The 26792-nt window shown below is 41.1% G+C and overlaps 1 protein-coding gene across 1 annotated transcript in view; it reads left to right on the forward strand.

The window, feature by feature from the left end:
* Positions 1-5343: 5343 nt before the first annotated feature.
* Positions 5344-26792, forward strand: part of POLQ (DNA polymerase theta) — a 109189-nt gene continuing 87740 nt past the window's right edge. Inside the window, exons 1-8 of the mRNA XM_054711786.1 lie at positions 5344-5521; positions 6239-6418; positions 10274-10404; positions 11870-12026; positions 13862-13970; positions 19406-19625; positions 22122-22269; positions 23914-24060. Of these exons, the coding sequence (XP_054567761.1) occupies positions 5344-5521; positions 6239-6418; positions 10274-10404; positions 11870-12026; positions 13862-13970; positions 19406-19625; positions 22122-22269; positions 23914-24060 (1270 nt within the window). The remainder of the gene's footprint in view (positions 5522-6238; positions 6419-10273; positions 10405-11869; positions 12027-13861; positions 13971-19405; positions 19626-22121; positions 22270-23913; positions 24061-26792) is intronic.

Genomic DNA, 26792 nt, shown 5'->3' on the forward strand with positions numbered 1-26792 from the left:
ATTCAAGTCTGCCTCATCCCTTAGATTACACCAGTGGTTCTCAATTCCAGCAGCATATTAGGAACACTTGGGGAGCTTGTAAGTGCCTAGAATCTGTCCTAGACCAATTACCTCAGAATCTCCAGGAGTAGGAAAGCAGTTTTAAAGCTCCCAGGGATTCTAATGTGTAGCCACTGGTTTTGTTTCTGTGGAGCACCACTGAACTTCAAACACAAAACCCTCCCAACTAGCACCTCCTTTAATCTGAGTAATCTTTAGTCTTTAATTAGACCCAATCAGCACCACTCAAATCCCATATTTCTAGTCTTGCATATTTTCCAGCTCTTTGGTTTTTTGCAAATCACTTTCATTTGTGTGAGAAGCTCAGAATTTATTCAGTCTGGGTAGATGATTCTGTTTTAGTCAATTCACAAATGTACTTTGTGTACATTTTATTTTCTATATAACCTTTGCAATTTCAATGGAAAAACCATGCTTTACTATTTATAAAACTTACTAAAATAATCAGATGACATCTTTGAATGTACAGTTGTTGAGTTTCCTTTGCTACTGTTTTCAGCAATATTAGGCTGAGCATGAAACCACTTCTAGCACAGTACACTGTTCTTTAATATTCTGGATGTTATATAAAAATATATATCTTAAAAACTCATGACTAAACTGGTAAAATCAGAGGTTTCCTTATAGGACAGAAATGTCAAATAATCAAGCAATCTAAAGGAGTAAGTGAAGCATTAGAACCAAAGTTTTCCATAGTGTTGTCTACTGATCCCTGGTGGTCTAGAGTGTGGGTGGGTTTTTTTTTTTAATAGTTAATTGTTATGTTTTTTTTTTTTAAAAAACAAACAAACATTTTTTATTTATTTTAGAGAGAGGAAAAGAGAGGGAGAGAGAAACATCGCTGAGAGACATCAATTGGCTGCCTCCTGCACACCCGCTACTGGCGATGGAGCCTGAAACCAGGGCATGTGCCCTGTCAGGAAATTGAACCGGTGATCTCTTATTGCATGGGATGACTCTCAATCCACTGAGCCACATAGGCCTGCCCTGGAGTGTGAGTTTTAATGCATCTTGTATTCTGGGAGATAGCAGTCTGGGGGTCCTATGAGGATGAGAAGATCTAAAATCCTCTAAATCCAAGAAGGGTAACAACCTCAGTAAAACAGAAAAATTTCTGTTTTGCAGATTGAGGTGGTGAGACTAGAAGCCTGACAAATATGGCTTTGGGTAATTAACATTATTCTACTACTTCTGTATCTTTAAAAAAGGCTGTCCAGCCGATGTCACTCAGTGGTTGAGCGCTGACCTACAAACCAAGAGGTCACGGTTCGATTTCAGGTCAAGGTACATGCCCAAGTTGGGGGCTCAATCCCCAGTGAGGGGCTGCTAGTGGTGGGTGTGCAGGAGGCAGCTGATCAATGATTCTCTCTTGTCATTGGTGTTTACATCACTCCCTCTCCTTTCCTCTCTGAAAGCAATAAAAAAGTATTTTTTTTTTTTTTTAAGAAAAGGTTAACCCATTGTTTCAGAATTGGTATGTCTCCTATGTCACACTGGCAGAAAATATGTGCACAGTTTTTTGGTTTTTGTTTTCTGGAGGGTTTTAACTCAGGCCTTGAAGAATGACCACAGATAAAATGCCATGGAACACAGACTCAGACACAATTAAAAGGCAGATGGGAAAGACTTCTGTATTAGTATTAATTATTACTAATGTAACTATTAGCATAAAAATTCTCTAATATTTTTGAGAAGTAGCCTTCTCTATTTCTAAGAGTTTATAAAATAGATGTTGAATGTTTGAAATACATTGTGAATTGTAAAATATTCTCTGGCTTTTAAAAAAATATGTTTTTATTGATTTGAGAGAGAAAGGAAAGGAGAGGGAGAGAAACATCATTGATCAGTTGCCTCCTGCAAGCCCCCTACTGGGGACTGAGCCTGAAACCCAGGCATGTGTTTTGGTGCGTGGGACATGCTCAACCAACTGAGCTACACAGGCTAAGGCTTTCTAGGCTTTTTATAGGATGACATAAACCATTGTTTGCAATTCCTTCCCAATTATTTTCTTCATTTGATCATAGTTCACCTAATAAAAATAGAATAATGTGAGAGATTTCTTTAGTTTATTCTTTTCCCATCAAAATGTTGGATTTATATTGGGAGCAGTATTAGAACATTTAAATATCATTTTCTTTGAATAGTACTTATTATGTGATGGTCAGAGTTCTAAGCACTTTACATATATTGACTTATTTAGTGCTCACAATAAGCAAATAGGTTGTTACTATTATGATCCTCATTGTATAGATCAGTGGTTCTCAACCTTTCTAATGCCGCGACCCTTTAATACAGTTCCTCATGTTGTGGTGACCCCCAACCATAAAATTATTTTCGTTGCTACTTCATAACTGTAATTTTGCTACTGTTAATGAATCGTAATGTAAATATCTGTGTTTTCCGATGGTCTTAGGCGACCCTGCTAGCGGTTCTCAACCTGTGGGTTGCGACTGTAGAGCCTAAGACCATCGGAAAACACAGATATTTACATTACGATTCATAACAGTAGCAAAATTACACTTATGAAGTAGCAACGAAAATAATTTTGTGGTTGGGGGTTACCACAACATGAGGAACTGTATTAAAGGGTCGCGGCATTAGAAAGGTTGAGAACCACTGGTCTAAATGAAGAAAAGGAAGCACAAAGGGGCATGTTGCCCAAGATCACACATCTAGGAAGTCTTCAAACCTGGACTGATTGACTTTAGAGTTGCACTGACCCCATGCTGTACTGCATTTTCCACGATTACAATCTAAATTAGAATCCCTTGATTTCTTTGATTGCACTGTTCATTTCTGCCTAAACATTAGTATAATTTAAAACAATTAATTAAGCCCTTTCCAGGTAGCTCAGTTGGTTAGAGAGTCTTCCGGATACACCAAGGGTGTGGGTTTGATCTTCAATCATGCCACAAACAAGAAACTAACCGCTGCCTTCGCCGGTTTGGCTCAGTGGTTAGAGCATTAGCCCGCCGACTGAACGGTCCCTGGTTGGACTCTGGTCAAGGGCAAGTACCTGAGTTGTAGGTTTGATCCTAGATCCCCTCCCTGGTTGGGGTGTGGGAGGCAACATATCCATGTATCTCTCTCACATTGATGTTTCTCTCTCTCTCTATTTCTCCTCCTCCCTTCCACTCTCTGTAAAAATCAATTGAAAAGAGGGTGAACAAAACAAAGGAAGCAACCACTGAATGTGTAAATAAGTGGAACAACAAACGAATTCTCTCTCAAAAAAGATTTTTTAAATTATTAAAAAAATAAAGAAATTAATTAATTAATTAGTTTAATGCCTATCTCCTTCTCTAGGCTCTTTCTCTTTGAGAGCAGGAGGCATATCATACCATTTCCCTGCCATATACCCAGTGCCCAGGACACAGTAGATGGTCAATAAATAGTTAAGTGATTGAATGTATAAAAGGTAACTAGGGAAAATCTTTACTTTATGGAGTAACATCACCATCTTGTGGAATTTTAGAATATTGTCATTAAAAATTATAAAACATTTTAAAAATTTTTATTTATTGATTTGAGAAAGAAGGAAGAGAGAGGAAGATATATATATACATATATATATATATATATATATGTATATATATTTGTTGTTTCACTTATTTATGCGTTCAGTAGTTGCTTCTTGTATGTGCCCTGACCAGAGATGGAATCGCAACCTTGTCGTATGGGGACAATGCTGAAATCAACTGAGTACCTGGCTGGGGCAAAAAATAAAATTATTTTAATAGAGTACGTTTTCACAGGAGAATTGACACTTAAGTGGTATTTCCCAGACTTGTATTAGAGTCTTATTTGTTGGACTGGCCCTTTTGAGATGTGCTATATTTCGTCTACTAGGTTTGCTTGGTGAAACGGATTTCACAACTAGGTAATGAGCCGGCAGCAGTTTACATCCAGAGCTCATTTGATTCTACCTTGCCAATATGTGGCAAGGTAGAATCCATTAACAAACTCTTGGATCACAATGAACATTAAGGCACACGCAGGTCCTTTCCTTGTGTTAACGTAGAAAAAATATTGAAACCTGTAAAGAATTTTTGTGAGTTTATTTGAGCCAAACTGTCGACATATGCCAGGAAGCAGAACCTCAACGAATTGAGATAATGCTCCGGAGAATGGCAGGTTACATCTGTATTTATACATTGCAATCAAAGGAGGGACATAGGTGGGTTACATGAAATTCATTGGTGATAGATTAAGGAGGTGGGATAAAGCAAAGGGGGGGGGGGGACCCCTGGGATTGGATAAAAAGTAAAATGATGGACACATACTTAGGTGGGTGCAGGAACAATTAACATAATAATGAAGGAATTTGTGGTATTTTTCCTGGCGCCCACCACATTTGGTTGTGTCCCAGGGGCTCCAGAAAAAGGGAAGTTACAAGTTACCCAGACATTTCAAGGGTATGTTATCATAGATGCAAAAAGACAGATAGGCTCAGTTAAGGTAAAGTTTGACCTTGTCAGTAAAGATACCGGCCTAGGATGTAACTGCCCACCATAATTGCGTTTAGTTAAAGTTTAATTTCAGGCCATCCTTTGTGGTTCCCTTAGGTCTCTGAGTTTGCAAGACTGCCATGCAGGCCTCCCCTGAGCTTGTCAGGTTAGCCTGTGGCCCCTTTCGTCCACCCTTGCAGCGTTCATACAGCCATCTAAGGGGTTTATGGGCCAACAGCCCTCAACTCCCCATCACGTTGTACCCAGTGTGCGATGGATACAGTGGCATTGTGCAAAGAAATAGCCTCTGCCCTACCATCGTACGCTAGGAGAGATGAGCAGCTTCCACTCCATTAGAAATCTTAGGTTTTATTTGTATGTTTTGCACACATAATGTATAATGATTTAAAAATATGTATACCAATGTGTTAAGAGGACTTACTTCCCTTGACCTACCTATTATGGGCAGCTCATTTTATGAAGTTAGTAAACCTTGCTATTCAAACGAAATGGACGAAAACAAAATGCTTAGCCAGTCTGATTATACATGCAGATTACAGACGCCAAGTCTTTTCCCCGCCTCTTCTAACCCACACTAGCCAACCACGGAGGCGGGAGGTCTGAGGCGCCCGCGAGAGCCGCTCCCTCCCCGCGACTCTATGGTGCTCAGGTTACTCTCATTACTGAGAACTCTATGGTTCCGGGGCGGGCTGGGAGGCTGAGTTTGAAGACCCGGCGGGAAGATGACAGGCACACCTGTCACTGGGCCGGGTTTCTCCCGCAGGGGAGGGCGCTGGGACGGTGGCTGCCCCTGAGCTGCCGAGAGGAGTTCGCGATGAGTCTTCCTCGCCGGGCTGGGAAGCGGCGGCGTTCAACATCGGACTCGGACTCCTGGGGAAGCAGCGCTGACCGCAGTGACAGCCGCCTGCTGCCCTCGGAGCCGGTGCTGAGCCCGCCGCCCGGCCTGGGGCGCAGCTGGAAGGACAGTGGCCGCCCCGGGGCCGCAGCAGCAGGTACTCCCGGGCCTCTGGGACAGGGGCGAGGTGGACAGGTCAGCTGCGCCATGTGCAGGGAGGTGTCCGCCCCGCGAGGAGCTTGCTTGTTTGCATGATCTTCTAGGTTCCTAGTCATCTTCTCAGTTTGTGACTCGGGGCCGGTGTGGCAGGTCACTTTCTGTTCAGACAAGGGCGTGCTTTCAGCGTATCTTCAGCGACCGCGTGGTAGGAACATGCAAGGGTTTTCTGGGTCTTGCGACCTTTACAGAAACAGCTCCAGGGATGGCCACATCTCGTCACCTTTTAGGAGAGGGCTCGCTCCTCAAAGTGCCCAGTACTCCTTACAGATCCTTACATTGGACGTGCTTTCTGGCAGGTGATCGTTATATAGCTTCATCCCAACGCAGGAATTCCAAAGTACAGTGGAGGGCTCACTACTGGTGTCATCTGTTAAATTAACCTTTTACACTCGGATGTCGAGTGTGACTCGACACGGTTAGCATCGAGATTAAAATTACTCTTTGAATGTATCAATAATTTGAAATATAAAAAAAATCCAAATAAATAAGTTTGTATGAAAAGAAACTCCAGTTTTTTATTCTACTGCCGCGCTTTGTAAAATCTGGGGTATTTAAAAAATTAAATTCCGAGTAGAATAAAGGAATCGAGAAAAAAGCAAGCGAGTGCAAAGGGTTAAATCCAACTCCTAGTTAACTTTTTCTTTTTTCTTGAAAGGGGAATGCAAGCAAACAGTTCCTGAAGATCAAATAGACAAGCTGCTGTTGGCAAATTGGGGACTTCCTACAGCGGTTCTGGAGAAATATCACAATTTCGGTGTAAAAAAGATGTTTAAATGGCAGGCCGAGTGTCTTTTGCTTGGAGAAGTTCTGGAAGGAAAGAATTTAGTCTATTCAGGTATTTAAATTTGTGCAAATTGATTTCTTTATTTTAAAGACATGAAAGTGAAGAATACTCTATTGAGGTAGTTAAGGTTTTTTTTTTTTTTTTTAAAAAGGTGGTTGAGACGGTGCTTTATAACTAGGGAAAATATTAAAGTATATATGAAAAGTGGAGTCTCATATGCATACTTAAATTATGCAAAATCCATTCTATGGCTGGGTTGGGGGAAGGGGAAAAAAAAAAGACAACTTAAAGAGAGCTATTCTGCTTGCCATTCCTCTCAACAAACTTATGTCCCAGAGAAAATGTGCAATGTGTTCTTCCTCCAGTCTCAGTTGCTTTTCAGTGTATACACATTATAAGTTATATGTTTATAAACTGACCTGTTTGTACAGGATTGAATACACAAAACCATATGTAATACCACTTATAGAAAATTTATATGGGCTTTCAAGGGCAACTCTGACATGCATATTTTTAACGGGCGAGGTGGACAGGTCAACTGCACTATGTGTAGGATGGTGTGTAGGGTGAGGAACTTGCTATACTGACTTTAGAAACTCATCAATTGGTAAGATGTTCTTCCTTAGTTCTCTGAAATTGTGAGTCATCAGATTTTTTTGTTATGGCTGCAAAGAGTGGATAACTTATCAGTAGATATAATTTCAGGCTGTGGAGTCAGACTGGTTGGGTTTGAAAACTGTCTCTACCATGTATTGGCCGTGTAACCTTGCAAATCACTAGAGAGAGACAGAGAGAGAGCGAGAGCGAGAGAGCGAGAGAGAGAGCATGAGAGAGCACTTAGAACAGTTTTTGGCACATAGAAAGTACACAGTAAATGTGAACTTGTGGTAGTGGTTGAATGGCCTGATCATTTCAGTTGCTAAAAACCAAAATTTGGGTGTCTTCATAGCTCTGGTCACCAATCCATGTCAATTAATCACTATGTCCAATGTCTATGACCTCTAATAACTTGATTCTGACTACTTTCTGTTCCTAGATCCATTACCTAGTTTACTATCTTTCTTCTGTTATCTCTTTTCTAGATAATGCTCACTATTATCTTTCTTCTAGATTATGCAATAGCCTTATAACTAGTTTATTTTTCTCTCTCTGGTCTTGCTCTGCTTCTGCAGCCAAAGTGATCCCCATAGAGTACAAATATGATCTTGTCACTCCTTTTCATAAAACTCATGGTTGCTCTGAATTGCTTTCAGAATAAATTCTAAATTCCTTTTATGATGGGGTTATAAAGCTCTTTTTCGTGTGGCACATTCACATCTCTGTTTTCACTCCCCTACTTGTTTTATATTTCAGGCTTACTAAATAACTTCCTGTCATCTGAATATGCCTTCCTCCAGGTGTTTGCACGTACTGTTTTTTCTGCCTGGCATTCCTTGCCTCTTCCCTTCCTTCTCATAAGTTGTTTCCTTTTCATAAACTTCCTTACAGCTCCTCTCACTCAAATTATATCATAGTTCCTATCGCCGTATATAAAAGTTGTTCATCTGCTTTCCCAAGGAAGGGCTTTTATTTTTTTTTATTTTTATTATTATTTTTTTTAATGAATCTTTATTGTTCAGATTACAATTGTTTCTCCTTTTTCCCCACATATCTCCCCACCACCCAGTTCCTACCCCCTCCTTCCCTTACCTCCCCCCCCCCCCGCTGTCCTTATCCATAGGTGTATGATTTTTGTCCAGTCTCTTCCCATACTCCCCACACAGACACCCCTTTCCCCCTGAGAATTATCAATCCACTCCCATTCTATGCCTGATTCTATTAAGTTCACCAGTTTATTCTGTTCCTCAGATTTTTAATTCACTTGACTTTTAGATTCACTTGTTGATAGATATGTATTTGTTGTTCATAATTTTTATCTTTCTTCTTCTTTTTCCTCTTTTTAAAGGATACCTTTCAGCATTTCATATAATGCTGGTTTGGTGGTGATGAACTCCTTTAGCTTTTTCTTATCTGTGAAGCTCTTTATCTGCCCTTCAATTCTGAATGATAACTTTGCTGGGTAGAGTAGTCTTGGTTGTAGGTTCCTGCTATTCATCACTTTGAATATTTCTTGCCACTCCCGTCTGGCCTGCATGGTTTCTGTTGAGAAATTAGCTGATAATCGTATGGGAGCTCCCTTGTAGGTAACTAACTGTTTTTCTCTTGCTGCTTGTAAGATTCTCTCTTTGTCTTTTGCTCTTGGCATTTTAATTATGATGTGTCTTGGTGTGGTCCTCTTTGGATTCCTTTTGTTTGGGGTTCTGTGCGCTTCCTGGACTTGTAAGTCTATTTCTTTCATCAGGTGGGGGAAGTTTTCGTTCATTATTTCTTCAAATAGGTTTTCAGCATCTTGCTCTCTCTCTTCTTCTGGTACCCCCATAATTCTGATGTTGGTTCGCTTGAAGTTGTCCCAGAGGCTTCTTACACTATCTTCAACTTTCTGAATTCTCTTCTCTTCATGCTTCTCTGGAGGAGTGTCCTTGGCCTCTTTGTATTCCAAATCTTTGAGTTGATTCTTGCAATCCTCTAGTCTGCTTTTGGATCTCTGTATAATATTTTTTATCTCAGTCAGTGTATGTTTAATTTCTAGTTGGTCCTCATGGAATTTATCGGCCTTTTCCATGAAATTCTTGAAAAACCTTATAACCGTGGTTTTGAACTCTATGTCCAGTCGCTTGTTCTCCTCCATTTCTTTGGTTTGTGATCTGTTTCCTTGCCTTCTCATATTCTCTGCTTCCCTAAGTTGGTAGGGTAGTTTTGTGTACTAGGTGTCCTATTGGTTCAACGGGTCAGCCTTTCAGTTCATTGGTTCAACTGAAAGTGTCCCAGTTACTTGAGGTGGACACTCTTGGTGTACCCTTGTGTACTGTGTGTCCCCCAGCAGGAGCTACAGCAAGGGCTAGTTTTCTCCTCCTTTGCTTGGGCGGTTTTGGAGCAGTCTGACTGGAGCTGCAGTTGGTTAAGCTGCTCCAGAACAGGCCATTTATATGCAAAAGCCGCTGTGTGGAGCCGGGGCGGGTTTGTAGAATGTGCGGGGTGGGGCCTCAGGGCTGGGCGGGGTCTCAGGGCGTCACTAGGCTGGGGCGTGGCCAACGGCGATGGCTGCCGTCAGCCGTCTCTGCCTTTCCACGTTTCCAAGTCCCTGCGCCCCGTGCTCCAGCGCAGTAAACAATGATTGCTGGGCGCACCACTGCAAAAAAGTCACTCTCACTTTCCGACCTGATGGCCGAGAGTCCAGCTTCTCCCCGTAGGTGCCTGGGTCCCCCGAGTGTCCCCAGAAACTGGATTTCAGAGCGATCGGGAGCTTGTCTCCCTGCGGGTTGAAGAAAAGCCCTGCACCCAGCCGCCCGCCGCCGGCCCGATTCGCGTGCCTCCGTACCTCAGCTTTTCAGCGATTGTGCTTCTTTCTCTTCTTAGTTGTAAATCTTCCACTCAGCCAGCTTTCCCGTGGTTCTGGGTGGTAGACGTTTTTGTCTTTTAGTTGTATTTTTGAAATTGTTGTGTGAGGCAGCAGATTAGTTGTTTAACAATGCCGCCATCTTGGTTCCTCTCCCAAGGAAGGGCTTTTAGCCATTCAGTATTCAAAGGAAAGGATGCTTAAGTACAAACTAGGTACTCAATAATATTTACCATTTATTGTTGATATAAAGAGTTGTTTAATAATTCTCTATTTTAAGTGTGAGATTTCAGAGAGCTAGTTTAAAGTCAGGGGCATTTAAGGATATAAAGGTTTCAAATGCTTGTTGGGCCTTAATGGTAGATAGTCTTAAGCTCTGTAGTTAGTGGATATGGTTTAAAACATTTTTTAATGCAGTATATAAAATATTTTTTCTTTTTGTGATAACCTTGTGGAATAACACGTTTTAGCTCCTACAAGTGCTGGGAAGACTCTTGTTGCTGAATTACTTATTTTGAAGCGGGTTTTGGAAATGCGGAAGAAAGCTTTGTTTATTCTGCCTTTTGTCTCTGTGGCTAAAGAGAAGAAATACTATCTCCAGGTAATGTTCTTGTACTAAGTTTGGAATTGTGATAATGCCTGCTATTGGCAACCATGACTTTACTCATTTGAAACTGAATTATAAAAGCAAGTGGAAAATAAAGTTTATTTTATTGCATCCCAATGTAACTTTAAGTATTGGCCATTAATGAAGGGAAACTTGCATGAAGGAGAATTGGCCATCAAATTAAGAGTAATTGCTGAACACTGTTAAAATTGATAAACTTTTCCTCAGGAAGTAAATAGAATACCACTAGCATATAAACATGCAAATTAAGAATCAGCATTTTAACTGAATAGTAGGACTAGATTGAAGCATGGAAAGGAAAGAATGTTTAAGGAAGCATATTTCATCCTATCTGAGGGGTCATTTGGGAACATTTAGGGGATGAAAGACAAGATTTATTAGTGCTTGGGTAAAGTTCCAGGCCTGTGATCTGTTCCTTTGTTCTGCAAAAATGAATAACAACATTTTTCATTTGTTTGATGATCACTGATTTTTAAGGGCATTTTTACAAATACAGTGTTTCATTAAATAGAATAAATTATTTTTTATGTTAATTTAAATTATTTTTTTCCCATCACCTTTTATCCCCTCTATGCCCTCTACCACCTCCACCCCCACCCCCCCACCCATGACTGTGAAAAAAAATATGCTGTTGGAATGGCAAGATTATTGTACTGGTAATCCAAAAAATCTGGGTTCTAGTCCCAGTTTTGCCACTAACTATGTCTTCAGGCCAGGCACATAATTTGTTGGGCCTCAGTTTTTTTTCACTGGTTAAATAAAGATGTTAACCCTAGTACTGTGGGTTAACTCAAGTAAACACTCAGAAATATTTTACTGAATGAAAAGCTCTAAAGTTCTATGGTTCTATAAATCTTTTTAACAGTTATTTCAGAGGCCAAATAGCCAACAAAGCTGGTCCTACATGGTAACATCCTCTCAACTTAGACCAAAGTAACAAAATGATGAAAGGATCCTTATTATTGAGAAGGTATGTTAGTTAAAAGTTAAACTAAAAACAAAACAAAACATGAAAGTCCCACTGCATTTGAATTTTGAAAACTTTTATTCCATTATATAAAAATTAGTGGGATAAATTTGTTTCTTAAAGTGTTACATTAGCATTAAAGAAAGCCAGTTTCTTGTTGGTGCGTAACGTAGTTTTTCTCCTATTTTAATTTCTATAAATAGTTCTTAAGACTGCTTTGATTATAAAATGCTGTCATTAAAATGGCATACTTGATTTTATTTGACTCTATTGAGTTTTACCAATTCTAAACTTCATTTTTAAAGTATATGATTGTAGGAAGAACCAGTGTGTCCTGTCCAGGAAAAACTAACAGTAATCTGATAAATACTTAATGGTAGATACTTATGTCTATGATCTGGAATAGAATCAATTTACAAATCATGAATATAAAATATTTTCACCGGTATTGTTTCTTCTTACTCAATTCAGAGTCTTTTTCAGGAAGTAGGAATAAAAGTAGATGGTTATATGGGCAGTACTTCTCCAAAAGGGCATTTCTCTTCCTTGGATATTGCTGTCTGCACAATTGAGAGAGCCAATGGTCTGATCAATCGCCTCATAGAAGAAAATAAGATGGATCTATTAGGTAAGAAAATTAGGAAATAAGCAAATACTTTATGTTGTTATTTTTTGGTGGAATGGAGTGGAGCTGTTGTGATTTCTTTTATGTCCCATATTTTCTTCTACTGTCTATCATCTGCTTCTGGAGGTGAGTATTGGCATTTGTAATGTTAGCAACATTACAGATGGGGGTAGGGGAAAATGTTTTGTGTTTTGCTGTTGTTATTGATGCCACTTCTTTATATTTTTGCCCTTTACAAAACATAGAGGGTATCCTTGAGCCCTCAAGTCTTTTCTCATTGCTTCTTTCCTGTCTAAACTTTACCTGCAATAGAAGGAAGCATGCTGGGGCTGGATCTGCCATCTATGCAATTAGTGTATATGTATATTCACTATATTCTGGTGCTATGGTATCTAGATTAGGCCTGTACTCAGAGGCTACCTTTTAGCAGAGAAATGGTAGAGAGCTACAGAAACTGACATTGTGTTTAAGCTTGTGACTATGGGAAGATTTTCTACCTTAATGTTTTTTGTTTTTTTTATACCACTTAGGAAAGGCCCCTATGTTGAGGTAGTAACAGGAAGAGAATTATTGTAATAGGAAGAGAATTATTGTAGCAGCAAGAGAAGCAACAAGAATATCAGCTACTTCTTGAGATTTTGGTGAATTTAAATGATAAAGTTGCATTAGGGTAGAGGTGGGGAGTGAAATCAGAGATTAGTAAGACTTGGGCTCTGCTCTATAAAGTTTGGAAAAAGAAATCACATTTATCAGTTTGTGTCAGAATTGTCATTTCTTGTCACCCCATTGGACTTTAAATATCTTGAGGGATTGCAATAGAATTTTATTAAGTGTTATAGCCAATATACCTGGCAATATGCCTAGCACAATGTCTGGCACATGAGGTAGCATAAAACCTTTGGATGAATGAATGAATAAATACTGAAATAACGCATCATACAGTATAATTTGGAGATAGCTTACTGATGAGGAAAAGGAGCACCATGTGTCAGGAAATGGTCTGAAAGATCTTGATTTTGGTGAGGAGGGTTTGTTGGGAGGGGATACCAGTGCGCGTGGAAACTATGATGTTAAGAAACTGTTTATCTGAAGAAGGCATTTGTTGATACTAAATTTTCAGTAATTCTTCAGATTATTTCAAGTGCAAAGACTGGTTTGATTCTCCAAGCAGTAGAGAAGGGGTTTATGACCCTATTTATGTTTGGTAATAGGGTGTCTCATTCATCTACCACAATCATACAGAAATATCCCTTAAAAAAATCATTTCTTTCTTGATCTGATTCTGTTTTTCTAAGTCACTTTCTAACATCATTATGATTGCCCTGGTTGTTTTTTCCATAGAAAAGTTAATACACTGACTAACTATCATAGATGTCTTTGATATCTCGTTGTACATAAATTTCTACAAGGTTATCAATTAAAAAGTATCTGAGTAATAAGAGGCAGTGTTTCCTGATTTAGCCCTGAGTTTAGCTAATCATTGATTTTTTAGATCCAGAATACATTGTAGTAGGAGCACTTATGATACCCAAAATGTCTTAGAAAAGAATTATAAAAAAAAAAAAAAAGGATTATCCACCTGGGAGGGAGGGTAAGGGATAGGAGGAGGAGGGTAAAGGGGGGAAAATGGGAGATATCTGTGGTATTATCAACAATAAAAAATATATTTAAAAAAAGAATTATCCATTATGTAGAATCTGATTTTTGTTTTATGATTAGAAATTTGTATGACCAGTAATATATTGAATCATAGCTACTGATATAAGATAGTAAGTCTTTAAAATTCTTCTTGGACTTATGGAATTCTGTAAAAGCTAGTATCTGGAAAATCTCTTTAGGAATTGTGGTTGTGGATGAATTGCATATGCTGGGAGACTCTCACCGAGGGTATCTGCTGGAACTTTTGCTGACCAAGATTTGCTATATTACTCAGAAATCAGTATCTCGGTGAGTATCTGAAATGACTACATTCCTGAGATTCTAAACAATGTTGAGAAAGTGTCTGCAAAAGTTCATAATAAGTTCGAGTTACATAAATTAAAGGAGAGTAGTATTTATTTAGTACGAACTCATAGTAGTTCATTTTTGTTCCAAATAACTACTTAAGGATGAGAAATATTTTAGATTATTTTGTAAACATTCTTAATTTCTGACTGCTTACCACTTTTGTGGTAGAATTATTATTATTACTAGAGGCCCGGTGCACGAAATTCATGCACGGAGGGGGGTTGTCCCTCAGCCCAGCCTGTACCCTCTCCAATCTGGGACCCCTCGAGGGATGTCCGACTGCCCAGTGGGATCGGGCCTAAACGGGCAGTCAGACATCCCTCTCACCATCCAGGACTGCTGGCTCTCAACTGCTTGCCTGCCTGCCTTCCTGATTGCCCCTAACCGCTTCTGCCTGCCAGCCTGATCACCCCCTAACCACTCCCCTGCCAGCCTGTTTGCCCCCAACTTCCCTCCTCTGCCGTACTGGTCACCCCTAACTGCCCTCTCCTGCAGGGTTGATCACCTCCAACTGCCCTCCCTTGCAGGCCTGGTCCTTCTCAGCTGCCCTCCCTTGCAGGCCGGGTGCCTCCCAACTGTCCTCTCCTGCTGGCCAGCTTGTGGTGGCCATCTTGTGTCCACATGGGGGCAGGATCTTTGACCACATGGGGGCAGCTATATTGTGTGTTGCAGTGATGATCAATCTGCATATTACTCTTTTATTAGATAGGATAGAGGCCTGGTACAGGCGTGGGGGCCAGCTGGTTTGCCCTGAAGCGCGTCCCGGATCAGGTGGGGTTCCCTTGGGGTGTGGGGCAGCCTGAGCGAGGGGCCTGTGGTGGTTTGCAGGCAGGCCACGCCCCCTGGCAACCCAAGCACAGGCCCTGGTATCTGGAATTTATTTTCCTTCTATAATTGAAACTTTGTAGCCTGGAGCGGAGCCAAGCCTGGGGCTCCCTCCGAGGCCGGTAGCCATTTGTGTTGGGGTTATAATTGAAACTTTGTTGCCTTAAGTGGGTGGGCCCGGCCAGGGTGTGCGCAAAGCTTTGCTTCCCCTGTTGCCGGTGGCAACCCTGGCCTGCTCTCTCAAGCTCCATCCTGCCGCCATTTGTTTGAATTTGTTTACCTTCTATAATTGAAACGTTGTAGCTTGAGTGGAGGCTTAGGCCTGGCAAGGGCAGGCGGAAAGCTTGGCTTCCTCTGTTACCTAGGAAACCTTGCTCTCTGTGGCTGTAGCCATCTTGGTTTGGGTTAATTTCCATGCTCGCTCTGATTGGATGGTGGGTGTGGCTTGTTGGTGTGTCGGAGGTGTGGTCAATTTGCATATTTGTCTATTATTAGATAGGATTATTATTATTATTTTCTGTGCCTTGCATGGCTCTGGGATGGGCAGGGCTGCCCGCTCCCCGGGTTGCCAGAGGCTGTTCTACTTCTCTGTTCTGGCCACAGGGAATAGAGGAGTTTGTGGCAGCAAAGCTTGAGGGGAAGCAAGGTGAGCCCAGCCCCACCCTGGCCAGCGGGGTGACCTCCCCCCTGAAAGGAACCAGAGACGAGAGTTACACTCACCGCTGAACTCCATGAGACTAAGAGTATGATAGAATTTTTTAAATCCAGTTTTTATATTTTTTAGTTACACACATATCTTAAGTAGTCAAGGCTAATTTGTACTTTTAAAAAATTTGATTTGAGAGACAGAGGAAGGGAGGGAGGGGGGAGAGAGAGAAAAAGAAAGAAACATCATTTTGTTGTTCCACTTATTTATGCATTCATTGGTTGCTTCTTATATGTGCCCTGATGGAAGATCAAACCTGCAACCTTGGTGTATTGGACGATGTTCTAACCACCTGAGCTACCCTGCCAGGGCCAGTCAAGGCTAATTTTTAAAAGTAACATTTTTTTCTCCCCCACTTCTCAGAAGCAACTAGTTTCAATTCTTACAACTTTATACAAATTTTATTTACAGTGGTATCTCTAAATGCAGCTACTTGAGTTTTTAGTTTTAACATTATATGTGGACTTCTTATATGGAAAATGAAGATCTAGCTCTCTCTTTTTTTAATCTTCACCCGAGAATGTGCTTTTATTGATTCTAGAAAGAGAGGAAGAGAGAGGGAGAAAGAGAGAGAAGCATGGATTTATATCCATTCGTATGCATCCCAGTTTTTCCTGGGTATGTGCCCTAACCTACTGGGAATCAAACCCACGATATTTCAGTGTACTGGACGATGCTCCAACTGAGTCATACCAGCTGGGCCATTCCCATGGATTTTTGCTTGAGTTAGAGCCCCCTTTTTTGGGATACCTGGCTTTTTCTCTTGATTTACTTCCTCATTTTGGTGGGAACATCTTTCAGGAGGTTTCACTTTATTTCAGAGTACAAGCTATTGTGGATATAAATTAAAAAAAAAATTGCATGTCTGAAAATGCCTTACAGTTATTTCATAGATTGTCCAGGTATGAAAGTCAAGGTTTAAAAGGAGACATGTAATACTTTCAACAATAAAGAATTAAAAATTTTTAAAAAGTCAAGGTTTAAAAAAATTAGAGTTTTTAAGACATTATTTTCTCATAACTATTGAGAAATTCAGTGTCATGCTTATCCTTTATCCTTTGTATAAATATTTTCATTTTCTCTGAGTTTTTAGGAACTCTTTTTCTTCCTCAGTGTTGTGAAATTTCATATTGATGTGTCTTGGCGTTGGTTTATTTTCACTCATGTGCTGGATACTCAATAGATTCTTTCCCTCTGGGAGCTCTTCTCAGTTTAGAGATTTTTTTTTTCAATTTAAGATTTTTATTTTTATTGATTACAGAGAGAGGAAGGGAGAGGGAGAAACATCCATGATGAGAGAGAATCATCAATTGGCTGTCTCCTGCAAGCTCCCCACTGGGAACCAAGCCCACAACCTGGGCATGTGCCCTGACTGAGAATTGAACTGTGACCTTCTGGTTCATGGGTTGATGCTCACCCACTTAGCCACACTGGCTGTGCTAAGGTTTTATTTTATTTTATTTCTTTCCTTAGAAAGAGAGGAAGGGAGAGGCAGAAACATTGATTGGCTGCCTCTCGCATACCCCCACTGGGGATTGAGCCCAAAACCGGGGCATGTGCCCTGATCGGGAATCGAACCAGCAACCTTCTAGTGAATGGGACGATGCCCAGCCAACTGAGCCACACTGGCCAGGGCTCAGTGTAGAGAGATTTTAACATATCTCTTGCAGTACTGTAAATCAGTAGGGATATAACTAATACAATTAGCAAATTTGACTAAATGGATGAATGTAGAACAACTTACAAATAAAAGGAGAAACATGTTTTTTTCAGTTATACATGGAACATTTACCAAAAAATTTACCATGTGCTGGTCCTTAAAGTAACATATTTTAAAGGATTTAAGTTATCTATACTAATAAGAGAGAAATATGGTAATTGACTGTCACTCCGCAACACCCACAGCCAATCAGGATGGGATATGCAAATTAGCAGGACAAAGATGGCGGCGGCCATGGAGCCAGCCAGAGCAGGCAGGAGGCTTGGGTCGCCCCCAGCAATGGAGGAAGCCAAGCACCTGCCTGCCCTTGTCGGCCAGTGAAGGAGGGGCCTGTGGGCGGCGGACACGGAGCAGGCCAGAGCGCGCGGGAGGCTTGGGTCACCCGGGCTGGCCGCCGAGGGAGGGGCCTGCAAACAGCCCTCAGCCCTTCACCCAGGCTGGCCATGCCACCATCGGGGTGAGGGTCCCCACTGGGGGGCATGACCAGCCTGCAAACAGCCATCAGCCCCTCACCCAGGCTGGCCAGGCATCCCAGCAGGGACCCCCATCCTGAAGGGGGAGTGGCCAGCCTGAAAACAGCCCTCAGCCCCTCACCCAGGCTGGCCATGCTCCCCCAGTGGGGACCCTCACCCCATGGGGGTGTGGCTGGCCTGCAAACTGCCCCAGCCCCTTGCCCAGGCCGGCACCGTCCCCAGTGGGGATCCCCACCCCAATGGGGGCATGGCCGGCCTGCAAACCACCACAGGCTCCTCTCCCAGGCTGCCCCGCCCCACAAGGAAACCCCCACCCTGATCTGGACACCCTTCAGGGCAAACCAGCCGGCCCCCACCCATGCACCAGGCCTCTATCTATACTAATAAAAGGATAATATGCTAATTAGACTGGGAGACCTTCCAGGAGACCTTCCGGATGTTCTTCTGGACAAAGCCATGGTGGCAGGGCCAAGGTAGAGGCAGTTAGGGGCCAAGAGGAGAGGGCAGTGGGGGTGATCAGGCCGGTGGGGGGGGGGTTTGGGGGTGATCAGGCTGGCGGGGAGGGCAGTTGGGGGTGAGCAGGCCGGCAGGGGGGGCAAGTTGAGGGTGAGCAGGCCGTCAGTGGGGGTCAGTTGGGGGTGATCAGGCTGGTGGGGGGGGTATTGGGAGTGATCATGCTGGCGGGGGGGGCAGTTGGGGGTGAGCAGGCCGGCAGGGGGGGCAAGTTGAGGGTGAGCGGGCTGTCAGTGGGGGGCAGTTGGGGGTGATCAGGCCGGTGGGGGGGGCAGTTGGGGGCGAGCAGGCCAGCAGCAGAGTGGTTAGGGGCAATCAGGCAGGCAGGCAGGTGAGCTGTTAGGAGCCAGCAGTCCCAGATTGCGAGAGGGATGTCTGACTGCCGGTTCTGGACAAAGCCATGGTGGCAGGGCCAAGGTAGAGGTGGTTAGGGGCCAAGAGGGGAGGGCAGTTGGGGGTGATCAGGCCGGTGGGGGGGGCATTGGGGGTGATCAGGCTGGCGGTGGGGGGGGGGGCTAAACCTGTGGGATCGGGCCTAAACCGGCAGTCGGACATCCCTCGAGGGTTCCCAGATTAGAGAGGGTGCAGGCTGGGCTGAGGGACACCCCCCCTCAGCACAGGGCCACTAGTTTAAATTTATTCTCTTAACTTGGAGTAATGAACACACAATACAGTGTACAGGTGATGTGTTGTAGAATTGTGCATCTGAAACTTGTATAATTTTGTTAGCCAATATTACCCCAATAAATTCAATAAAAAGGAAAAAAAAGAAACATTAGTTGTAGCTAGATAATGGAGGAAATTAGAAGAATTGAGAATTTGGTAAGGAATGACAAAATGTGCAAGATGGTAGGATCCTGTCCAGTTTAATCTGATTAGCAGTCAAAGGAATGTCTTCAAAGAGACATTACCATGCACTCTCCAAAATGGCTAACGCTTTGGTATTGTCTCTTTGGAGAATAGTTGGACATTAAGAAAACTGAAGATCATCTATGACTCAGTAATTTTGCTCCTAGCTATACCCTAAAACAATGTATGCATGTGTGCATCAAGGGACATGACCAAAAATGTTGTTAGCAGCACTATTTCTAATTAATACTATGTATCTTTTGACATCGATTTCATTTGTTTTTCACAGCCAAGCAGATTTAGCCAGTCCTCTGTCTTATGCTGTGCAGATCGTAGGCATGAGTGCTACTCTTCCCAATTTGGAGCTTGTGGCTTCCTGGTTGAATGCTGAACTCTACCACACCGACTTTCGTCCTGTACCACTGGTGGAGTCAGTAAAAATTGGAAATTCCATATATGACTCTTCAATGAAGCTTGTGAGGGAATTTCAACCCATGCTACAAGTGAAGGTTAGTTAATCGGTATTTCTACTTCACTACCACCAGTACTAAACACTAATGTCGAAAATTAAACATTTAAGTGGTAGGTTAAATATATAGTAGAGTGGAAAAAAACATCATTTTTGTCATCAGACAGACCTTTCTCTGTTACTTAATTGATCTTGATATGGCTGTGATATTAGTTGAATCACAAAAGCTCTCTGAATGTAGTGTCTTCATGCGTAAAATGAGATATAATACTTTAGTATTATAAGAATGAAATAGGATTTTTTAAAAATTGTCTAACATCTAGAAAGTGCTTGATAAATTCCTTCCTATACCTCTAAATACACTTAAAAAGTTTTAATTCACAGTTTTCTAAGCCTGATTCTTTAAAAAAAATGTTTTTATTGATTTTTAGAGAGAGAGGAAGGGAGAGTGATAGAGAAATAGAAACATCAATGAGAGAGAAACCTCATCTATCAGGTGCCTCCTGTCCACCCCCTACTGGGCATGTGCCCTGATCAGGAATTGAACTGGTGACCTCTTGGTTCCTGGGTCAACACTCAACTATGGAGTGACACCGGCCAGGCAAAGCCTGATTCTTCAATCCTGAGGTTAGAGAACTTATTCACCATCTGTGAAATGAGGCATCTTCTATTTTTATGCAGAGCTGTGTCTCTGATAATTGAACCAGCAAAGGGTAAGTTTCATGCTGGGATCAGGACTAAATTCATGTGTCAGCAGCACTATTTGTAATTAATACTATCTATCTTTTGACATCAATTTCATTTGTAGGTATGCATTTGTAGCCTCTGCATGCCTGGTATGGAATCTTACTCAGTTGCTTTGCTCTGTATGCTAAATTTCACTTGACTATGCCTTGGTTACCTCAATAATTATATATGTAAACATTCATTTGCTCCTGTTAATCTTTTTCTTCTATTACCATGTCTGTGCCTCTGTCCTTTTTGAATTACTTTCAACTCTTACCTGAATTATTGAAATAACCTCCTAATTGCTCTCTGCCTCCTTCCACCTGGTCCCCTTCTATCTATGCTTAAACCAGGAGCAAGTGATCTATTTAAAATGAACATCAAATATGAGAGCAGTCTGCTAAAAAACTTGTGATGGTTCCCTGTTTCATTTAGAATGAAAGCCAATGTCTTCATAGTAGCCTACAAGGCCCACATTATCTGCCCCCACCCTCTTAGTGCTCTAATGTCATCTATATTTCTTCTGACTCCCTCCATAGCCTCATTGCTGTTCAATAATATGCCAAGAATCTCCCAGCTCAGGTTCTCTTTGTCTGGAATGCTTTCCCACCAGGCAGCAGTATGGTTTACTCTTCACCTTTGGTCCTTTGTCTCAACTACAGTGACCTCCTCTTCTGGTTCCTATTTTCCCTGTTTTATTTTTTTCCTTAGCACTTTTCAAAATTGAATACAGTAGGCACTGGGGTTACATCGGAGATCTGTTCCGACGACGTAACGCGATTTTCGCCATAAGTCGGAATCCACCTACATAAGCACCTACCTACACTGCAGTAATGAAGTGAAACAGTAAAACAAATTTAAAAGAAAGATAACAATTCCTGACCCTTACTTGTGGTAAATTAATAAAAAGCATAAAGCACATATGTACATACTTCTAAATGACGGAACTTTTTTTTTCTTTTATAAATAAATGGGAGATGGTGAAGTAACCACGAAAAGATGTATGTTCAATCAGATGTAAGCCGAGGACTGTCTGTATACTAAGTGTTTTACCTGTCTTGTTTTTGTTATTATCTGTCTCTTCTTATTGGAGTAGAAACACTCTGAGGGCAGAGCTTTTTTCCCCTGCTTTGTTCTCCATCCCCATTGTGAGAACAGTATCTGGCATATAGTAAATATTTGTTTAGTGAGTGAATGGATGGATGAATTAATTCAGTTATACACACTGACGTTCCAGTTTTGAGAACTCACTGAGTTACCACTGGGCTTTCACATCTGCTCTTTGTTCTGCCTGAAAGGTTTCTCCTTACCTTTGATTACACTAATACCTCCCTTCTTCACATCTCAGCTCAATCATCATTTTCTCAGGGAAACCTTTCTTTTAGATCCTTATGTCAAATTTGTCAAGTATGAGGTCTCAAAACACAAAAAAATAAACCTCTTTTATAGTATATTTTATGAGTGTATTTTACATTTATTTGTTTAGTACTTGAATGTTTCCCCAGCGAAACCTAAACCCCTTGAAGATAGGACTTTGACTTCCTCTTGCTCACCATTATGTCCTCATTGTCTGAGGGTTGGAGGTCTATAACTATTAGTTAAGTGAATAGAAACTATTTCCTTCTCACCTTGAATCATAAGGAGGTTTATTTCTTTTCTTCTTGTTTTGTTACTGACTTTGTAACTGCTTTTTATTATGCCTTTGAGAAGAAAACAATTCCCCATGAAGCAAACAAAATGAGTGACTTTAAATTGATGTGAAAATGTTTTGAAAATACCACTAGAGTGGCTATTTCTTTTTCTTCCTTAGGGAGATGAGGACCATGTTGTTAGTTTATGTTATGAGACCATTCGTGAAAACCATTCAGTATTACTTTTCTGTCCATCAAAGAAATGGTGTGAGAAGCTGGCAGACAACATTGCCCATGAATTTTACAATCTACACCATCAAGCTGAAGGTAAGTTACTAATTGAATCACCGAGCCATGCTGGCTGTGCTGAAGTGTATAATTTAATCAATGTTAACACATGTACTGTATGTACCTGTTTAACACCACTATTATCAACATATAGAACATTTTTATCACCCTGAATTTTGTTGTTGTTGCTTTTTTGCTATTTCTCTCTATCACCAGCCCCAGGCAACCACTGATCTGCTTCTGTTATTCTACATAGTTGTGCTTTTTGTAAGAATTTCATATACATGAAGTCGTATAGTATGTATGTATCTTTTTTATGTGTGACTTCTTTCACTCAGCAAGGTATTTTAAAGATTCATCTAGAATGTTACATTTATCAGTTTATTCCTTTTTTATTACTGAATGTATTGCTATAACCATTAGTATATATTTTTTATTTTACTACCCTATGGTCCCTTGAGGTCCAAGATATGTGTAAGAATGACAGAGACCAGTTCTAGTCATAGGATATTAGAACATTTTATGACTTCATTACGCCAGTGGCATCATGAGGATGGGTGATAGATATCTCAAGCTAAGTTTCAACGAGTAAACTTCGCCTGAAGTTTATATTGAGTAGGCTCTGGTCCAACATTATATTGTCTTTTCTAGTTCTCTCTTAATTGATACTTTCTGTACTCTGCCAACTTACAATCTACATATATTCCTTATGTTGTACCATGGTAACTTATATTCCTTAATAACCAGAAAAATTATTATATATTTTTTGCTTGAGGTTCTTTTATTTTGATTTATAGCAGTGGTTCCCAAATACTAGTGCTTGGACTTGAGCCTCGGACTTGATGAAACCCCAGAAAAGTAAAGGCAGGCTGCACATTTTTCATAAAGCTGAAGTTTAAATTCTGAAATTATCCCTAGTAATTTTTTAAAATGTTGTTGAAGTGACTTTTGAAATAAAAATATTGATCAATGATAATTTAAAAAAATTTTAATTGTCAGCATAATAAAACCTTGGCAACTTTTTGTGGGTCCTCAACATTTTAAGAAAAGGTAATCTAAAAGCTTAAAAAATAAGAATGTATTTTATGAGAAGTTTTACTACTTCAGAAATCCCAAACTCTGGGAAATTCTGTAAGAAAACAGTTTCTGCAGAAAGTTAAGGTTTTACTAGGGAAAAGTTTACACAGAGGCAACAACAAAAGGTAATGTGATTAGTTATTTCATTGGTGCCAAAGAGGCCAGAAAAATTGTCACATAGAATTAGGCTCCTAAGTGATTCTGACACCGCTGGTTGGTGGGCCGCACTTTGAGCAAGGACTTTGATTTTTAGGCTCTGTTGTGGTAGTCGTTATCTACAATCCTCTCCTTCCTTCAGCTGGTTCCTTTGGTCCCCTCCTGTGGGCTCGATCCCACTGTAATACAGTGTTTCCTAAACGTTGGTGAACTTGAGAATCACCTGGGGAGATTTTAAAATTCCTCATGTCCAGGTTGCACACGATTACATCACAATGTCCAGGGGTGAGAGCCAGTCATCAGTATTTTTAAAAGGTGTCAAGGTAATTATTATATGTAGTAGTTTAAGAACCGTCGCCCCGGTGTTTAGCTCTGTAATGACTTAAGCAGATAGCACTCAAAGAAGTCCAGACAGAGGTGGACAGTGTTGATAATGTTTTTGTGTGACAGGATTGCTGAAGTCATCTGAACTTTCACCAGTGATACTGGAACAAAAGGGCCTCCTTGAAGTGATTGATCAGCTAAAACATTTGCCTTCAGGACTGGACTCTATATTACAAAAAACTGTACCATGGGGAGTAGCATTTCATCATGCAGGTATCCATATTTACAATCTGTTAAGAAGCCCCCTTCAAAATCCTCACAGTTTCTTCATTTTTGTATTAACATGCTTTGATTTCTTATTAACAGCACTTAATACTCTTAGATTTCATTTTAATAAATTGTATGATTAAGACTGAGCAAGAGTAAAACAAATATGGTTAGGTTTACTTATCTGTGTGGTAAACCTTACTTGCAGTGAATGTCTTGGTGTCCCTTGTTTCAGGAATCCCTTGCTAAAGTCTTCATACAGACTGCTTTCTGATGCAACGTGTTGCCCTCAATCAGAGCACGTTTTCTGTTCTTGTCTTCCACCTGTAAATATAATGCCTTTTCCAGCTTAACTAAGCACTTATCACTGTGTCCTTAACTTTTGCAATTTGAGATGTGACAGCAAAACTAGCACACGTTGCTTTTTCCTGTACAGTTTCACGGATAGAAGATTCATTCTTACCGTAAATCTTAGCAACCTCAGCATACATTTATGTGCTGCTTAAGGACATATTCTGAGAAATGTGTCATTAGGTAATTTTGTTGTTGTGCAAACATCATAGAGTGCACTCTATACCTAGGATATATGGTAATACCTGTTGTTTCTAGGCTGTAAACCTGTACAACATGTTACTGTACTGAGCATGCTAGGCAGTTGTAATATAGTGCTAAGTATTTGTATCTAAACATATCTAAACATAGAAAAGATACAGTCAAAATATGCTATAAAGATAAAAAATGGTACACTATTACCATGAATGGAGCTTGCAGGACTGGAAGTTGCTCTGGGTGAGTCAGTGAGTAAGTGATGAGTGACTGCGAAGGCCTAGAATATTACTAGGCACTTCTAGTTTCACACACTTCTGTAGACTTATAAACACTTTAAACTTGGGCTACACTAAATCTATAAAACAACATGAGATTAAATCAAGCACAAGATAAAATGATGCAATCAAGAGATGCGGTAAACATGAGATTATGAGGCTGCTGTTGGAGTAACTTGGCATACTGTTTAACAGTAAACTATCTTTACTAATAAAAGCCTAGGTGGCCCTCACGCGCTAAGATGTCACAACATGGCCACCACAAGATGGCCGCGTGCACAGCAGAGGCGGGGCCCGGCGGCTGCTCCCTGCAGTGAGGCCTGGGGGTCCTGCGGCTTCGCGGGGCGCGGAGGAGGCCAGTCCTGGCGTCTCTGCCGCCTTGTGCAGAGGAGGCGAGTCCCAGCGGATGAGGCAGGTTGCAGCAGGGGAGGGCAGTTGTGAGCTATCGGGTCAGCAAGGGAGGGCAGTTGGGGGTGATCGGGCCAGCAGGGGAGGGCAGTTGGGGGTGATTGGGCCAGGAGGGTAGTGGTTAGGGGGTGATCAGGCTGACAGGCAGGCAAGCGGTTAGGAGCTAGCAGTCCCGGATTATGAGAGGGATGTCTGACTTCCAGTTTAGGTCCGGGGATTGGACCTAAACTGGCAGTCGGACATCCCCTGAGGGGTCCCAGATGGGGTAGGGTGCAGGCCGGGCTGAGGAACAACCCCCCCCCCCCCAGTGCATGAATTACGTGCACCAGGCCACTAGTTTTTTATAAATAGAAAGCGTATTCTAAAATAATACCAAAAAGTATAGTATAGTAAGTACATAAACCAGTAACATGATCATTTATTATCATTATCAAGTATTATGTACTGTACATAATTGTATATGACTGGCAGCACAGTAGAAGTGTTTACACTACAAACACATGTGAGTAATGTGTTGTGCTATGACACCACTAGGTGATAGGAATTTTTCAATTCCATTATAATCTTATTAGAGGCCCAATGCATGAAATTCGTACAAGGGTCTTGGCCCTCGCAGCCCCAGCTTGCCTCGTTCCTCGCTGCCCCGGATTTTTCCAGAATGTCGTCCAGCTGTCCAGTCTGATTAGCATATTACGCTTTAATTATTATAAATGGGACCACCATCGTATGTGTGGTCCGTCATTGAACCGAAATGTTATTACGTAGCACATGACTGTACAGTTTTTTTTTCTTATTAAGGAAGAACTTTCACCTTTTCACTTACAGGAAGCACTTTATGGCTTCCCTTTGGCATATACAAATTGCCATTACCGCATTTGTGCTCTGGGGTCATTATTAAGTAAAATAAGGGTTACTTAAACACAAGCACTACAACACTGAGAGTCAATCTCATAACCAAATGGCCACTAAGTGACTAATGGGCAGGTAGTGTATGCAGTGTGAATACACTGGACAAAGGGATGATTCACATCCCAGGCCGGTGGAGGGAGATGGTGTGAGATTTAATCATGCTACTCAGAGCAGCTTGCAGTTTAAAATGTGGGAATTGTTTATTTCTGGAATTTTCCATTTAATATTTTCAGAGCACAGTTGACTGCAGACAATTGAAACTGCAGAAAGCAAGACCTCAGATAAGGGGAGACTTGCTACCCTAATTTTATGCCATTCTGAGTATCTTCTTTTATCTCAGGAGTACGGAAATATTCTTACACATGTATCAAAATAAAATTAGTTTTAGAAATTGTCATATTGTGTTTTGAGAGGGCTAGAGTGTTTAAAAATTAACTACATAGGTTGTCAAAATTGCAAAGATTTTGATAGTCACTGAATTAAATAATTTCTTGCAGGAAGTGATCTTTCCATGATTATATGTGCTAAGGATATGATTAAGAATATATAGTTCTGCCCAGCTGATGTGGCTCTGTGGTTGAGCTAAAACATATTAAA

Source organism: Eptesicus fuscus, chromosome 3 (assembly GCF_027574615.1).
Source record: "Eptesicus fuscus isolate TK198812 chromosome 3, DD_ASM_mEF_20220401, whole genome shotgun sequence".
Taxonomy (NCBI): domain Eukaryota; kingdom Metazoa; phylum Chordata; class Mammalia; order Chiroptera; family Vespertilionidae; genus Eptesicus; species Eptesicus fuscus.